The 17967-nt window shown below is 44.3% G+C and overlaps 1 protein-coding gene across 1 annotated transcript in view; it reads right to left on the bottom strand.

Moving 5' to 3' along the window:
* foxo3b (forkhead box O3b) overlaps positions 1 to 17316 on the bottom strand; it is a 38130-nt gene extending 20814 nt beyond the window's left edge. Inside the window, exons 1-2 of the mRNA XM_026318298.2 lie at positions 17057 to 17316; positions 15977 to 16698 (exon numbers count right to left, since the gene is read on the bottom strand). Coding sequence (XP_026174083.1) covers positions 15977 to 16534 — 558 coding nt within the window. The 5' untranslated portion in view covers positions 16535 to 16698; positions 17057 to 17316. The remainder of the gene's footprint in view (positions 1 to 15976; positions 16699 to 17056) is intronic.
* Between the last annotated feature and the right edge of the window lie 651 nt (positions 17317 to 17967).

Here is a 17967-nt window from a genome sequence, read left to right as displayed (position 1 = left end):
GAGAGAGATGGGATTTAAAAAAGGAAAGCGAGAAAGCCAGACAGGCAGGGATGTTCTTGAATCCGTGTGGGCAGGGCTGCTGTACCAAATGATGGGTTCCTAATAAAAGAAAACGCAGTTGGGTGTAAAAGGGCAAGAGATGTGTAGATAGAGAGACAGACAGACATGGAGAGGCAGGGCTGCAGAGAACACAAACTGCTGTGGGGTGGTTTTTAATGTGATGTATGCAGGCAGACACGGGTGCAGAGGGAGTAGTAAAGTGAAGTGTACAAGACTTTATTTTGTCTGCTTTTCACAGTCTGCTTGTCTGGGTTAGACTACTATGGGCAACGCCTAGGGAGTTGCACAAACGGGGGGTGCTTGAGTGTGTGTTTATGTGTGTGTGTGTGTGTGCACTTAGGGGTAGAGTAAGCATGGTAGAAGAATTTGGGTTAGCCTGAATTATTCACTGGTGTACTGAGTACAGCAGCACAGAGCAGGCTTCTCCTCAGGCAGGGCACTCACTTTAAAAGCTGGAATAGGATGTGTGGGGTAGTTGAGGTTGAATTGCTGTGCATATCAATGGCTTACTGTCTCCACAAATGACCCAGCAGATTAGATAACAAAACGATCCCCTATCGAAGTCTTTTCTGGACCATGACTCTGTGAGGACACCGTCTGTGTGCAGAGTGAGCAGTTAACATGGGCCGGGTTTGACCGGCTGGATTTACAGTAGATAATCAATCTAACCTTCGAGTCTGTTTCCTCTTTCCTCCTTTCAAGCTGCTCTGTATTCGTTATACTCTCCCTTCCCCAAGCCCTCCATCTCAAACAAAGACAAAATAAAACCCTGCGCCGCTGTGGTCGCCAGGAGTTTTCTGTTTGCGTAGCGTGTGTATTTGACTCACTAACCTACTGTGCTATTGCACTGCTAAGTGCAACAGGGCACCCCATATTAATTTGTTCCCTTCCCCCACCTTCCTCCATCTCGCCTCCTCAGCTTCCCTTCCTCTTCTAACCTCCCTATATTCCCCCTTCCCTCTCTTGCCTCAAGTCGCTCTTGGGTCTGAAAGTTGGAACGTGGCCAATTAACACAACGGCCGGTTCACCGAGCCGAGAGGTGGAGGAGGGGAACAGAGACTCACATCGCTATACACTGACCTACATACACTTCCACCCAGCTGATTGAATCCTACGTTGGGGCGTGCGGCCAATCACAAGTGGGGGTGGAGTGCTAGGCAGCCAATGGCATCAACTGCTCTCAGTGGAGCTCTTGCACTGTCTCCATACAGTTTTCAGTTATCATAGTGGGGCAGAGAGAATGAGAAAGACGGAGGAGAGAAAGGGTGAGCTTGACAGATCAGAGTCAGAAAATGAGCGTAGGGAAGCGACAGAAGGGGGAGAGGGTGAAGCTGAGAGACAAAAAATAGAAAAGCCATGCTCGAGGCAAAATGTGGCTCAGACAGACAAAAATAAACGGTTGTTTCTTCCTTGTTAGCTCTGGGCTTCAGTGTCTTATGGTACTACAACTGCAGACAGATGACGGCTAACACTGGCTAATGCTAAGGAGTAGATTAGTGCCCTCATATATGTCCCCTTTGTTCCTTTTCCGGCCCAAGGCCCAGGCTAGCCTTTTCTGAGCCTGAGAAGTCAGCTGCACCTTGAACTTGACCTTTGTTTTATAACCCCATGACTTCAAGTTGTTCAAACCCTGTAATTAAATTTTATCATCCTAAAATCCTCAATAGTTTACTATTCGAGCCCTTGTGGTTTTAATCAAACACCACTGACACGTCCTGTAGTATCTTTTTGTTTTTTAACAGTTTGCCTACCAGCAGCTAAACCACATAACCTCATGACAAAGACGGAAGCTATTGCAGGAGATGTTTCTATTTTCTATGTTGTTTGTCTCCTCAAAGTAAGTAAAACGGTGTGTTTGTGGAAGTATAAGACTTAATGTTGATGCCTGTGACTGAGCTCATCTAAACAAAGCCAGAAGACACAGGTGCTGAGATAACTCACCCACAAACACCTACACACCAGACTACGCACACTGTGCACTTTCTACACATGCACGCTACTTATACACACACACCTATGCCACCACAGAGTGGATGAGGGCATCCCTGGCACCGAGCGAAACGGAAAGTGCAACCTGCAGCCAACTACCCCAGGTGCTAAGAGAAAAGCTTACATAAGCATCTATCTTTACGTGCAACATGCAAACTGCATTTCTGTTCTGTTCAACTGTGTTTACCGTTATGGCAAAAAGGGAAGAGAGAAAAATGAGTCTTGAAAGAAAGACAATAAAAGAGCTTAGAAAAGCAAAGTGAAGGAAATAGAGGGGGCAGCGGGGAGGTGCAGACAGACCGCGTGAGGCACACTAACCCATATTTTAAAAGATGGAAGCTTATGCAGTTCCCATAACGGAGCCAACACTCTGGAAATGATGGATTATGGGACGGAGATGGAGGACAAAACGCTGTAATATGGTGCCGAGGGACACGATGGGATCACTGGGTGTGCAGAAACAAACACATGTACACACACAGACTAATTTCAGCCACATAGTGGAACTGACATGTATTCATAGGCAAAAAACTTTGCCTCTGTATGTAGCTCATGCATCCCAGTAAACACACACATACAAACACACACTTCGTTAATCAGACTAAAAGCTTTGCAACCACACAGTGATGTCACTGCACAGTGATAATCAACAATCCATTCCCAAAGGAAGCACCGGTCCGTCTCACACGGTGATCTGTACATGTCTCCTTATACCACCTCCCTCTTTTGCAGTGGACAGCCGAGCCTATCAGGGGTGATGGGTCTTCATGAATAATGCAAACATTGACTCAAGTGCTCGTATGAAAATGGATTTCTGACCAATATTGACCCATCTACTTGAAACAAAAGAAACATGCAGCACTCCACCCGCTAAGCTCTCTCCAGAGTGAGGGGCCTGGGATAATTATACTGTATTACGAAATTGAAATGGGTGGAGAGCTGGTGCGACCCTCCGATCTGAACGCTGCATTATTACAGAGTGGGATGGGGGCTGGACAACACTAGAGCAAGTTGTATGGAGGGGTGTTGTACAAGTTTTGCTTCCCATCCTTCAGCATTGGTACTGGAGGAGGCTGCATGTGTGAATTTCTGTAACTTTTAGACTAAAAGTCCGTCAACCCTGCCCACTTCTGGATTGGCTATAGGGGCAAAGATTTTGACCTTTCTCTCTTCCACAATTACATCTGTCACTTTCTGTATGTTACAAACATGTGCAACATGTCAACAGGTCAAACATGGCATGTCAACAATGTCTTGCTGGACAGACTGTCTGAAATTGGGCACCTTTATCCACATTTAAGCGTCTGTTGCATCTTCCTCTTTCTATGGAACAGCAAGATTTTCCTTAAACATGTCGCACTTTGCATGAATTTGCTTGTTTTAAGCATAAGCAGATCAGGGTAGGTCTGTGCTTATCAGGTGGCTGCTGCTTATTCCTCTAAAAAGTATTACTAACCATTGAGTTCATAGATCCAGAACAATTTCATTGAATTTAAACATTTTTTTGCAGTTTAACAGGGTGGGACTGCACATGCCGTGTGCTTGGTTGGCTCTTCAGCCAGGTCACATGAGCACTAACACTGTACATAGCCCCCCTCCACCACCACCAATATGTTGAGAAAATGATAGAGGAAAAGGAGGGAGACTGAAGAGGAGAAAAGCAAAGAGCATGAGGCCCACTTTCTTTTTCTCTACTCTCACACATCACGTGTGCGCTGAAGGCATCCACCAGAAAGGAAAGTGTGTGCAGGCAAAGTAAGGATCTCTCTAGGGGAAATGTAAAAAAACAGCTGTGGCCTGGGCTTTCCTCTGCATTAGCCCATCCCCCTCTGCGTACTGTACTACACACACACACACACACACACACACAAGTCTATATATTCATAGTGAACACAAAGCCTTCACTAAATCAAGACCCTTCTACATTCAAGCGCCTGGAGCAGGGCATGAAAAAAGGAAATGTCTCCCTGACTGGATGCAGTTTTCACTGTGTACTACTACAGTTTTATGTGAATATGCATTTAAAATATGTATAGTAGTGTGTGCTTGTTTCCCTCTAAATGGCCTTCTGTTCTTGCCATGGCGCCATTTTGAGACCTCCGGGGGTTTAGGTCAGTGTCTCTGGGTATCAGTTACCCTCCTGAGCAGCACACAGGGACTATGTGATTGATGGACAGATGGCTTTAGATGGTTGGTTGTGATGAAGGTCGCTGTGGAGGAACAGAGAGATGAGCAACATGCATGCACCCACAATGCTCAGAAACACACGTCCACTCTGAGTGAAGATGAGGGAGAGTGTATGCAGAAAACAGAGAGCAAAGCTCTGTGTCCAGGTTGAGCGGTGCCCAATGTGCCTTGTGGCTTTGGAGCAATTTCATGCCCCCATAAGCAATGAAGCACACACACATACAGTGGGCATTCTCTGTGCCCACTTTATTAAAGCATGGCACGTGGTGCAAGACAGAAAGGGACAGCAGAACAAAGATAAGCAAATACAACAAATCCACTACAACAAGCACTCACTAACGACTGCAGAGTGCTCTAACTATTCATAAAGCATCCTCTTTTCAGTCCATAGCTCACTTTCATGGCTCAGTGCAGAAATCTTCAGTAATTATTTCTCAAAATGTACTTTATGCCTTTTTAACCTCTGCACAGAAAAGCGTGCACAGGTTGTTTTAAAACCACGTGCACACTGACATGCAAACATCTGCGTTTAACATATATTGGGAGGGCTGTGGGGGCATGTTCAATCTGTGTGGTCGTAAATTTATATCCAGTCATTCCCTTTAGGCTATGTAGCTGTGGAAAGTGTCATTTGGGATCTAGTGCATAGGCTCCCAAAGCCAAGAAAAACTCTTAAAGAAGACCAAGACAAAACCCTTAGTACAGGTCAGCACTTTGCTGCTGGTTTTGGTTTTTTTCTCAGGTACCCCAGTCTGGTCCAGAGACATGACCTGGTGACTTTGGTTCCATATCTTCAGTGTACCATCTATGTTTTAGACCACTGGATCAAATGTTAAATTTCAATAGAACAAAATATGTGGCAGAAGGCGTTTCTGCTCCTGCTGCCCAAACTGATGCTGCATGTTTGTGGGTAAGATGTCCCACAGAAACCCTTCCCTCTGGGTTACTGGGCCAGCAGTCAAGGTCTGCCCTTTCCCTTCATCAGCTTAAGGTAGACATGCCCTTGCTCACGACGCTGGGGTCAGATTTCACTAACTCCAAAGTCTCAATCTCAGTCTTAAAAGAGCTGGATTCATTTGTAAGGTTCTTGTGTCAGCTGTTCAGCTCTCAAGTCTCCTCGCAATCAAACACATTTGACCAAAAACGATTCAGCTAAAGGTTGAGTCATTTTGTGCACTGTCAGCAAACACACAGGGACATGCTTATTAGATCGATCTGTATCTGCTGCCGCGCTCCGCAGGCCTGCTAACCCTTATCAACCCCCGCCCTCCCCCACTCTCTCTTATAAAACCCAGGTGTGCAAACACAAAGGTTTACCTAGGCCCCATAAATGACAGCAGATAAGCCAAGAGAAGGGGGGAATGAAAAGGAAAGAGGCCCTGTTCCTCAGGTCCACAGTGACCTGCTCATCTGGGCTGTGACTTGACCTAGTTTTTTTTTTTTTTTTTTTTTTAATTGTGAGATGACAGGAGGCAGAACTACTGGGACTGATACAATATCAATTATTGTCTCATAAGCAATATGATCTAAACAGAGACTTCCATCTGGTATCTACCTTGTCATCAGGTCACAGGCTGGAATACTGATATGAAGGCATCAGATAGCTGTCAACCAGAACAGTTCCAGCTGTGCTAAAGTCATTTAGTTTTGAGCTGAATGCTAAGGTCAGCATGCTAACATGCTCACAATGAAAATGTTAGCTCGCTGATGTTTAGCAGGTATCAGCACATTCGGATTGTAGCGTTTGCTAATCGGCCAGAACATCATGGTTCCTGAGACATTTCACTCCAAACCACAATAAGGCCCCTCTCAGTGAAGAGGAATAGGCAGATGAACAAAATCACTGGGAACCATGAATGTCTGTATAAACAGTTGCACCAATCCATTCATAGATGTTTCACAGAATAAATGAAAAACATAAGGCAGTGAAGACCTGTCAGTTGGTTACAATAGATCATGGATCCAATTTTCAACCCAAGAGTGTCCCAGAGCAGATGGTATCCAGCTTTTAAAGAGCGACTTGAGAAAGAAAAATTGTCTAATTGAAATTCTATCCCTTGCATTTTTTTCCTCTCTGTACCCTTTTGGTTAGCCTGCCGTGCAAGCCGGAGAAAAAAAACACCAAAAAACACATTTGATACATGTGAAAAAAAAAAAAATACCCAAGTCAAACAAAAGGAACTTTTCTCTTCTTTTTGCGTTCAGTGCGTTCAGATACATACATGAACGCAGACAAAGAGGAAGATGCACACACTCAGATCGCCTGTGTTTAAAGCGAGCTCAACAATGGCTTGCCTTCATCCCACAGTAACCCTCCTCCACACACACATAACCCCTGAAGTCCGGGGCCATACTTGTAATTTCATGAAGAGTGGGATTAGTGCTTGGACACTGATGTGTGTGGGACCTTGAGGCCAACTAACACAATGGACTTTGAACCGCCAGCTACATGAAAACATCTGAGGAGTGCTTGAAAGCCAGAAACACATATAAAGAGACTGTACTTTGTGCTGAGAAATCGCTGCAGGGACATTATGGGAACTATTTTCAGATGACCAGAAAGAAGCAAAAACATCATTCCCATATTTTAATGATGCACGGAGGATGTGGAACATTGGAGTCCAGCATCTGTACAGCAACACATGTCAAACTCTGTAACTCACACCAGAAACTGATATGCTTTGCATGTGTGACTCTCACCTATAGTATTTCACAAAGACAAGAGAAGCCCGGGTGTCCACACAGAAAGCCTCTGGGCCGATCGGGTGGATGGCAGGCTGGCTGCTTCGTGGCACTCTCAGTCTTTGCTTATCAAATCTGGGAGTGCCCTCTCTGTGGTTGTTCAGCTCTCACCTGTACCTCTGAACCTACACAGTATGTAAAACTGCACAGTGCCTGCGCAGAATGTTAGCACACTTTGGCCATTTTGCACAGCAGCAATCAAGTTCAAATCTTCGGTCACTTGCTGATTTCTCAGAAAGTGCTAACTTCTTGCAACAACTTTAATAATAATTTATTTCTAAAGTAAATTGTGAAGACTGCCTGGCTTTGTCTCATGTGCTAAAAAGCCTCAAAGCTGTTTCGATCTGGGGCTGTGGACTGAAAACACTAACCATGTGACTGTGACCAGTTTCTGGGAGAACCACTGTCTCTAACTAAACTAAAATGTAATAAAAGACTTTGTAGAGATCGGGAAGTATCGTGCATACCATGGCATACATGATGTGGGCATTACCTTATTTCACGACAGGTAGAAATAAATATTTTGCTGTTGTTTCCCTTTACACACAATTAGAGTATTTCTGCTTATGGTTATGAGAAGAGTAGACGAGTCATCGCTCAGACACCGACACAATATATCACACCACTCTCCGAGCTAATCATAATCACCCATGAGAAGTGGTTAAATTTGTGACTCACACAGACACAAACATACGCAGCTCAGTTTAGCTGTGGCTAACACTTAATCTAACATAATCCTGGTTTAGTCTACTGTCATCAGTCTGCACTAACCCTTGTTGAGAAGGAGAGGTGTGCATGGATTGAGGGGTGAACACTTCAGGGAAATCATATAATTTGGGGTTTTGAAGCAAGTGAGAGCAACACAGAGAGATTTTTTTCCCCTGCATGATATGTCAGCAGCACATCACTTTCACCCCCCGTTCCTCACTTCTTTTCTTCTTCCGTCTCCCTGCTCCAACACAGAAAGCTTTATTGTAGTCAATTAAATCTTAATCAGGAGCAGTAGCTCAGCCCATCCTTCAGAGACTCAGCGATGCCAGATAGGTGGAGGGGTGTAATTGAAAGAGACAGACTCCGAAGAAAACAAATTAAAGTTTAAAAGGCAAGAGTCGCATTGGTGAGCCAAATTCTGAGATAACTTCAAATCAGCCATGGACAGATGACAGTTGACAGAGCTCAGATGGTGACGAGTTGCAGACAGGGATACGCTCAGGCCTGCACTTCCTTCTGATTCCCTCAAAAAACACTGCTCATAATTTCATCTCCTGCCTCGAACGATACACACACAATTAATCACCAAGCAGAGCTCACAGAGGGAGTGTGTAGGTGTATGTATGGTATGTTGGTGTGTATGTGTGTGTGGTGGTGGTGGTGGTGGTGGTGGAGGGAGTCGATTACAGAGGAGGTGGGAGGCAAGAGGCCCACTTCAGCAATGTGGTTATCGAAGAAACTGCAAAGCCAGGCCAGAATGGGAGGTATGTGCAGTCTGACAGTGTGTGTGTGTGTGTGTGTGTGTGTGTGTGTGTGTGTGTGTGTGTGTATAAGGCCAGGGCTCGGGGAGATGTGTTCACTGGGTGACTCTGTTATCAGCTGTCACCCAAACTGCGAGTTGTCTCCCCACCTGCTTGACAACTTTTCAGTTGCTGTGGAGACAAACAGGCAACAACCCCTCCCTTCCCTTTCCCTGTTGACACATGATCTTTTATACATTCACATATAGGAACACACACATTATATTTTATCTAGATATTTGTTTAATTTGTATAAAAACCACAAGGGGGTTATTATGGTACCCTGGCTGGGATTAGTAACTTTACAGTCACAGTTCTGGCTGTGTGGTCCAGAAATGTTCGTTGTGTTGTTTTAACACTTTAACACTTTTTTTGGGGGATTAAACAAATCGATATTGCACGTTAATGAGTGAGCTGAGAGGTGCTGGATGTGGTTACATTTAGACAGAACTAGGCTAACTGTTTCCAGTCTCTATGCTTAGTTAAACTGGCTGGCTGCTGACAGCATCTGTACTTTAATTACATGTGAGTGCTATTTATCTCTACATGTAACTTATAGCCTGCAAATAAGTGCATTTCCAAAGTTTTACAAATGTCCTGTATATCCATAGTCCATAGCAGAGTCCCTGCAGCTCAGTGTGATACACAGCGTGCGTCACTTGACCACTGACTCACTCCACACAATGCTGAGCCTTCACAGCTAAAGCTGATTGTAATTCATAAAATAACACATATACCTTAATGCTGATGCTGTTCAGCAGATTCACTTTGACTAAAATATCTCTATGAACAAAGTTTATAGAGATGCTTGTTTAATAAATAGTGGTTCTTGTATGATACAGCTGATGGATGTAGACAGTAACTCAGACAAAACACTTGTGCAAACACTGTGTGCAAAAGTGTAACAGGGCTATGGTTATTTTCCCAGAGGCATGTATGTTTTACATATGTGTATTTGCAGAGATATCTTATTTAGATGGAGCAAACTGGGCTAAAGGTGACGTGAACTTACTGATGTTTTATTTATTACTCCAGTGGCAGACAGACAGTAGGTCTTGCAGCGACATGTTCATAGCATGATTTTCCAGTCAGACTGGTGTTTCTGTATTCTCTCTCACACAGCTATAACATTTCTGCTGCATATACTTTATTGATTCAGCAAGCGAACATTGTTCTTTGCTTAACCTTTCTCCAGGGAGGTCAGGGTCAACTACAGAACAGCGAGTCTGGGGCAGGGATGAATTCAGAACAGACAGAGGTTTAACCCTGGTACTCCAGTTAAATGCCACGCTGTAACCACAGACCACTACATCCCTCTGCCTTTCTGTGTCAGTATGTTGTGTGTTTGTCCTAGATGTTAAAAGAGATCTCTGCTCACTGCATATGCCCCTTCTTTTTCTTCGTCGGAGTGTTGATTATTGTGATGCATTTCTTCAATACCTCCCAGCACAGGTTCTTTATGAATTCTTGCAAATTCAGCTGCTGTGTCTTTGCTACATTTATCTGGCTGGAACACCAGTTTAATGCACCGACAGTTGGAAAAGATCAGTGATGTTGTATAAACTGCTGAGCAATTGTTTTTGCAGTGTGCGGTTGCTTTGATAGCAGAACTAGAAGTGTTGGTGATACAACAGGTTCTAGAAAGATAGTGAAACATGATTGTTCTTTAAGCTCTAGTTTTAGACAGTTAATCTCCAGGGAAAAGATTTGTTAGGGTGAAGGCTGTGGAAGATTACAGCATCAGTGTAAGTATTTGGCCTCACCGTTAGTCCACTGATAAACTGAATATTTGAAATTGTGAAGAGGAATAATATTTTTAATGGTAACATTTGTTTATATGTCTTATTGCCAAGACTTAGATGAAAAAATCAATAGCACACTTGTGTTGGTGTGATAACTACCACTACTATCAGCTAAGGTAGCTTAGCTTAGCACAAAGACTAGAAACAGTAGAAACAGCCTTGCTGTTCCCAACAAGGTAACAAAATCCATCTAACACTCACTGAAGAACGTTATATGTTTTAACTGTAAAAGTGCAGCTAAAGTGTAAAAGGCTGGAGACGGGCTATCTGTTCTGCTGTTCCCACCCTTATCGTAAGATAACCTAACCTGCTGCTGGTTGTAGCCTTAAATTGACTGTACCCATATTAGATGTTATCAAGGTCTGGGTAGCAGCAGGCAGCTGGTTTCTCTTTCACTGTGTACATGCATCTGTTTTACACACAAAACATAAATCCTGTGCCCTGCCTGCCTCTTAACTCCCATCATGATGCAGAGCAGTTGAAAGTCATGACTAAAATAAGATTTCTGCAAAGAGCTCGACTCAGTTAGGCCACATCAAAGTTTTAAGACAATCATTTCATTTGCAATCTGCAGATTTTCCAAGTCAACAACAACAATGTGGTCATAGTGTCTCAAGGGTCTCAAAAAAGCAGCGTTACCATGATGGCCACAACAAGACAACAAGGAGTCAAGGGGGAATGTGTGTGTAATGAGAGGAGAGGCCCAAGATATATCAGCATTCATTAGACGCAACGGATTTCAAGAGTTGCTTCAGAGATGCAGTAGCAAGTTACAGCGGCGCCACTTGTTTTTGCTCACTAGTGTTTTACATCCAGACAAATGAGGGAGCTGGCAAGAAAATAATGAGGGACAGTTGGTGAAAAAAGGGAGTCAGTGATAAAAGAGAGCCAGAAACTGTGAAAGAGGGTTAGCCTTTAGCCAAGAACAGGCCCTTAAAAATTAATACAGTGATCTGAATTCATCCTGAGCGCAGTGAATAATTGAGAAGTGTCTGTGAAGAGAACAGATCGTACTGAGTGTGACACGGCTGGGGTGGGAAGGAGGCAGAAAACGATGAGTGAAAAACAGTGAGATTTTCTTTCTTCGTCGCTCAGCCTTTTGAACGGCATTTGTATAAAGGAGGAGAGAACATATTATTTACACAAACACACACAGGAGTAGTTAACTAGATTACTACATGTCTGCATGTTTCAACGGCTTGACGAATTAGGACAGAAGATTGGATGCATAATATGTCCACTTTCACACAGACGGATAGCGAAACAGGGAAAAAGAGACACAAACATAAAGAACAAATGGGGATAGGAGACACACTTGCAGACACACACTAGTTGGCCCAAATAAATCCTGTATACATACTGTGTTTTATCTGAAACTCACAGGAAAATATAGTTAGATGCAGTAAATGAAAAGACTGATTTCTCTTGCATGTCTCTCCAGTAAATATAAACCACCAGTTAGCTTAGCTTAGCCCAAACACTGTGGAAACATGGAGGAATAACTAGTCTGGCCCTGCCCACAACTAACAAAATCTGCCTCTAAATACCTGAAAAATCACACTGTGTTTAACACATACTGTCCAAATACTTTTGGCTATATAGGGCAATTTCTAGCTATAAAATCTTGATGTAGGTCCTTTGGGTATCTAAAGAAAAAAATATGTCCAGTGATTGGAAATGGAACTAGGACAGAGCCTGGGGTTTTTCCTCCATGCAGAGGTTAACCGCTTGGGGTGCCACTATTCAGACTTGGGGGGCTGCCTGGAGCTGGGGGGTTCCCATAACCCATAACCCATTGCCCCTTTACACTCACACACCCTCAAACACCTCCACTGGGAATCGCAGCCAGAGGGCAGTTGTAATACACCATTTTAGAGCAAAGCTTGTTAATTTACTCCCTCAGCTCCCCCTCCCATCTCCTCCCTCTACACTCTTCAACCCCCACCCGATCACATCCCAACCCCCGACCTCCTGCACTCGCCTTTGCCTTCTTGCTTCGGTTCCTTTTGCTTGGCACAGGTACCTGAGCACACACTCACACAGACAGCCCCTGTTCCACAGCTAATTGTTTTGGTATTTTCTTGAGTAATATTAAAATTTCTTTATTTGTCAGTCGTCTTATTGTACAGATCAGATAGTGCCTGTAGGTTTTACTAGCAGCCTAGTTCTCCAATAAGATTCATGACTCACACTGGGACCTCATCAGCCACAAAAAGCTCATTTCACTCTGCGCCAATGGACAGCCAGTGAAAGGACTGATGTCTTCCTTTGTTGTCAGCCCACTCCCTTTTGTGAACCTCATCCTGTTCTGATAGGAACAGTAAATAATTTCAGCCACACAGAATCGACACTTTCAGCTTGCTAGGCCGTTAAAATGTTAATCCGTTGCCTTGTGAGGGGCTGTTTTCCATACACCTCCAGACAAAGTCATATGGGGGGGAGTGTACAGCGAGTAGGTTGGCAGTCTCTGTGTTTGTAAGTGTGTGTGCGTAGGTTGTGTCACAGATGAGTTTCTGTTTCTTTTGGAGTCCTTGTGACGTGACAGAGCAAATGCGAAAATATTTGTTTTAACTTCTAAGATCATGACTCACTGGTTTGCAGTTTTAAGCATTAACTACCTGCATATAGCCATAAATTATAAGAAGACATTCAGACTTAAGTTAAACAACGACATCATGTCAACACTAAATTAAACACCACTCGCTTCAACCATGGGGGTCTTAAAAACAAGTTAATCTAATTAATGAACTGGAATCAGACTCCTCTGTACGTGAAACCCTGCAGCACACACTCATGAACTGTGGTGATAAGTCTGAACATGCCCAGGCACATGCACCGTATGTCTGTGCATGTCTGTGAGGGAATGTATGGCAGGTTTAAAAACACACTGAGCAAATCACTTTGTCTGAGACAGGGAGAACTGAATGTACCATGTATGAGAACATGTGAGGTCATAAAACCTCATAGTATCAGCCGTGCACATGTGTCTGTGTCTCTGTGTGTGTGTGTGTGTGTGTGTGTGTGCGTGTGCGTGTGGGCGTGTTTATGTGTGTGACATAACTAGGTCTTGGCGTGTGATGGGCAGCAGGGAACAGGGAGCCTGTTACAGCAGGGTTAAGTAACACTGCAGTACAAGGTCCAATGCAGCCAAGAATATTTGCACGCACACATGGAGGCACACACCCGCTTTGTGTACTCACACACAAATGCACACACAGGTGGACTTAATCTTTCAATAATGCAAAGACACACATTAAACACACACTGTGTTACAGGCGTGCTATTTTGAGATGCAGCCCTGGCCCTCAGGACAGAACTCCTGCTAGAAAACACACACTAGAGTGATCAGTGCTCCCAGGAACAGGACGGCCGGTCCGACACCAGAGCTGTCGGACTCTTAACAGGACCCAAGAATGCTTCTGAACTGACTTCATCGTGACTTGTTTCAGAGTGTGTGTGTCACTAAAACGAATATGGTTTCATCATTACAGGATTTTCCATTTGAAGGTGTTGAGCTCGGGTCGCTCCTGTCGTCTACTGATTAGTTACAGCCTAAATAATGATAATAAATAACAGCAGTTTGGTGAGTGAAATACTGCTGGGTTTTAATATGAATCTTTTATTATTTTAAACAATCGTTCATATATGTTCACTTCTGTAAGATACTGTGAGAGGCCCCAGCGTGCTAATCCAGTACCTGTGTTTCAGTACATATGCAAAGCTTTTCTATTAATACTTTGCTTTGAAACCCTTTTGTTCTTGTTTAACGAAAGAACCCAGTGTCCTGAAACCTTGTGTGCGCAAGGACTTTGCTTAAATAAGTTTGATTTAAATCAGGAACTTTCTAATTACGAAAACAAGTTTATGATCCCAGGCATAAGAATTAATAATGAGCCCTAAACAATGCAAATAAAGCCAAGCTCAGGTCACAGTTTGACAGATTTTAAAGTAAGTAAATGTGGTATGTTTCTCCTAAGAGTGTATCCAGCTGCTTCTCTTGGTTAGAGATGATCTAAGGTGATAGGAGAGTTCCTCATTTTGTGATTGGCTGCTTTAACCTACTTTTACCTGGCTAATGGTTAACTTAACTGACAAAGAAATGAAGCAGAATGACGTAAGCGGGAACCTGGGAGAGAAACCCAGGGGGATTACTAGGATTTGCTCAGCAAATCTCCTCAACAAAGGTGCCCTGGGCGCGTGAAACTGTAGTTGTTCAAACCCTGTGTGGACGTGAAACCTAAGAGTCTCTGAGAGTGAAATGGAGATGGGCACTGAAAAGTCCTCTGCACACCTGGCTCTACAGAATGGCTTTGTTTTTTTTTTTTAAATTAAAACTTAACAGCTTTATCATCCTAAAGAAAAGTTTCTAATGTGCTTCACTTAACTGTGTTTTAGAAAGAAACAACTATAGTCTAAAAGGAAACTAAAAAGGGCACAGGCTGTGAGCTGCAGCCACTTACTGACAGACCATGTGTAACCCTAAACTACTGACAGCCTGGCCCTCATGCCCGAAATTCCTGGAGTAACAGCCCTGCCTGGTGATGGTGAACCCGGCCTTGACTTGGTGGGGCTCCACACTCAGCCTCCTTCTTTGCTCTTCACTGAAGCAGATCATGTAGCAAAACTTGAGAGGCCTGACAAAATATGGCCTACAGGCTCCACGCCCCACGGTGCTCCAGCCTCTGGTGGGTGTTTAAGCTCTGCTCTCTGACCTTGGCACCTCCCTCCTGCTCTGTCTCTTTTCTGCAGCTTCCCTGTGTTTTCTCTGTGGCCAAAAGGAGCTTTAGCCTCAACAGCCCATTCAAACTCAGTGCAACCCAGTAATTATGTAATTCCCCCATGGAAGGATCAGCAACCTTGGCAGTTACCTACCTGACCCAAGAGACTGACACATCCCTGCCAAGGTTTACATAACAAATGGCAAACAGGGCAAAGCCTCTGTGGTTACAGTAGCATGACGGAAATTTTGCTTCTAAATATAAAAGCACAGAGTGAAAGAATCATGAAGTCATTATAATCCCACTATTCAGAACCACAGAAAGACTAAATGCCTGCAGACCAAGTGCATCCACGTGGATTTTTCATAGTGCTCACTCATAAAACAGAAGCGTTGTTTAATTCAGCTCCCTGTCCTGTCAGTGGATTACCTGCTGTTCTGGAAACGTGTGTCATGGATCTGTATCGTTCTCTGAGCGTCTTAACCCGGCTTGCTTCACTCAAAATAGGCTACTGTGTTTCCAGGCAAACCGGTTACTGTTTGCTCTGACTGCAGCCATGTGACTGTGGCTGCGTCCTCAGAGGAATAACATGCACATCACTCATCAGAAACGTCAAGTGCAAAGAGACAAGGGACGGGCCTCTGATGGAAATGCATTTAAAAAGGTGCAGGATGTGACGTTTTGGTTATTTTAAAAGCTCTTTAAAGAATTTTAATAATCCTCAGCGCCCCCTTTTCGCTTGTTTTCTCTGTTTCCGGACTGATCTGTAATTTCCACTGGAATGACAATGACATAATGAGTGTCAGACCATCCAAATAGGCGCTCGTAAAAACGCGACTGCGCTGGCGTAATTTTGTGCGTGTCTGGCCGTGTGAGTACGTCAGTGGGTTTACAAGCCACATGCTTTTTGTTTTTGTTTTGATGGAGGAAGGAGGGGGGCTGGGTGGCTGACTGCGACGACCCTTACCTTCCATCCTGCAGAGCTGTTGCTGTCGCCTTTGTCTTTGAAGTAGGGGATGGATCTCACCATCCAGTCATAAATCTGGGACAGCGTCAGTCTTTTGTCAGGCGCGCTCTCAATGGCTTTGGTGATCAGGTCTGCGTAGGAGAGGTTTCCCCAGGCGTTCCGACGAGATGATGCTTTCCTCGGGGTCTGCTGAGCGGCCAGGCTGCTGGGTGTCAGCGCCCCGGAGGTGGCCGTCGGGGAGTGTGTAGAGACCGGGGAGCCTCCGCTCTCCTGGCCGGGGGAGGAGAGCGCTCCATCGGCTATGGGGCTGTTGCTGCTCTGGTCCTCTGCCGCCACGCCAGAGCCATTGACAGTGATTGCCGTAGGAGTGGCATTGTCCTCTTCATCATCCTCTTCCTCGGGGATAATATCTGTGTCATTACTTTCTGGTTTCACCGCGTTCGAGTCTGGTCGTGGTAGCGGCCAGGTGCAAGATCTGGGCCGCTTCTGGGGCTCGAAGTCCGGGTCGATGGCCACGTCCAAGTCTGGGAGTGGGTCGGTGAGCGGAGCCTCAGCCATAATGTCCCGCTCCAGTCACGATCTTGCCCCCGCTACCAGGTAATAAAGTTATTAGACAAGAAATGGAGAGCTGTCAAAGTCGCGTCCCATGAATGCGCGCTCCCGTCCTTTGTTGCTATTCCGCACCAGTCCCAACCTGGCCAAGACAACTTAGTTACTGACGCCTGTTGAGGACAGAAAGAAAGAATAAATCAAGCCCATGATCTAGACTTAGAGCCAAGTTAAATTACAACCTGTCCTACAAAAGATATACAACACTTCCGCTGAATGTGTAGTTTAGGGTAGAATGTAAATAAATATTAAAGTACTTCTTAAAAATAGCAAAACTGCTTTTAAATGAAGCAGCGTCCTTCTCTGAGCTGAACTGGGCTGCATTCATTACAATGAGCCTGCTTGTTCTACACGGAATGTCGTCCTGGTGCAATGATCCGAATCCACCAACTGGAGATCAGTGGAGGAGAAAGTGCGCAAACCCCATTTGTCTGGGAAATAAATTCCCACTCAACACTTTAAATGAAATACCTTGCGTGACAGTCCACTCGCGTTTCGTGTTATGTAAAAAACACACAGAAGAGACTAAATCCCGGATTGTCCACGGACACTTCCAGATGCCATCTTGACTCTTTCACTCCTCAAGTGCGCTTGATACAGAGACAGATAGGATGAACGCAGGGCAAGTCGATGTGGAATAAGACTGCCACCTCACTCTGGGTTACTACTGTATCTCGATTTGCTCTCCACATAGCGCTGTACAGACACACTCACACGCACACACACATACAGCCTCACACACACACACACACACACACGCATGCAAGTCGTTCAAGGGCCAGCCCCCTGGATCCTGCGCATGGGATCGCCTTTTAAAGAGACACTACAGCCCTACAGGACGGTGCTGTGCGTGCACAGTTGGAGGCCGGGCACGTCTTGACATGTTGTGATGGGCACATAAACAGAGTAACACAACAATAAAAAGAAAAGAGAAGCGTTCAAGTGAAGTGATACTTTAATTTAAGAAAGACAGTCGAAGGGGACCAACTTTAGTAAAAATAATAACTGGACTATAGCTATTTGTTACAATCCATTGATTTGATTTAGCAACTATTTTCATTATTGATCAACTTATTTCAGGCAATAAAACGTAAAACAATTAAAAAGGTGATTAAAAGGTTCCCAGGTGATTCTCAAGGTTACCGAATTAAATTGGACTAAAGAATAAAAAAGATTTTCATTGATCTATCACAAAACACAAAGAAAATAGCAAATCACATCATCACAATCATATTTACTCTGCTGATATTAATCCAAACTCAATTCCCACCTCTACAGAAGTCATTTACAGAGCTAGTATAGAGTTGGAGCATTGAACAGCTCTATAGTAATCATCCAAAACCTCAGCTTTATAAAGATAATGGGAATAATAATGTCAGAAC

This window comes from Mastacembelus armatus, chromosome 24 (genome assembly GCF_900324485.2).
Source record: "Mastacembelus armatus chromosome 24, fMasArm1.2, whole genome shotgun sequence".
NCBI classification, from domain to species: Eukaryota; Metazoa; Chordata; class Actinopteri; order Synbranchiformes; family Mastacembelidae; genus Mastacembelus; species Mastacembelus armatus.
The sequence above is the reverse complement of the archived record's forward strand: the minus strand, read 5'-3'. Positions and strand labels throughout refer to the sequence as shown.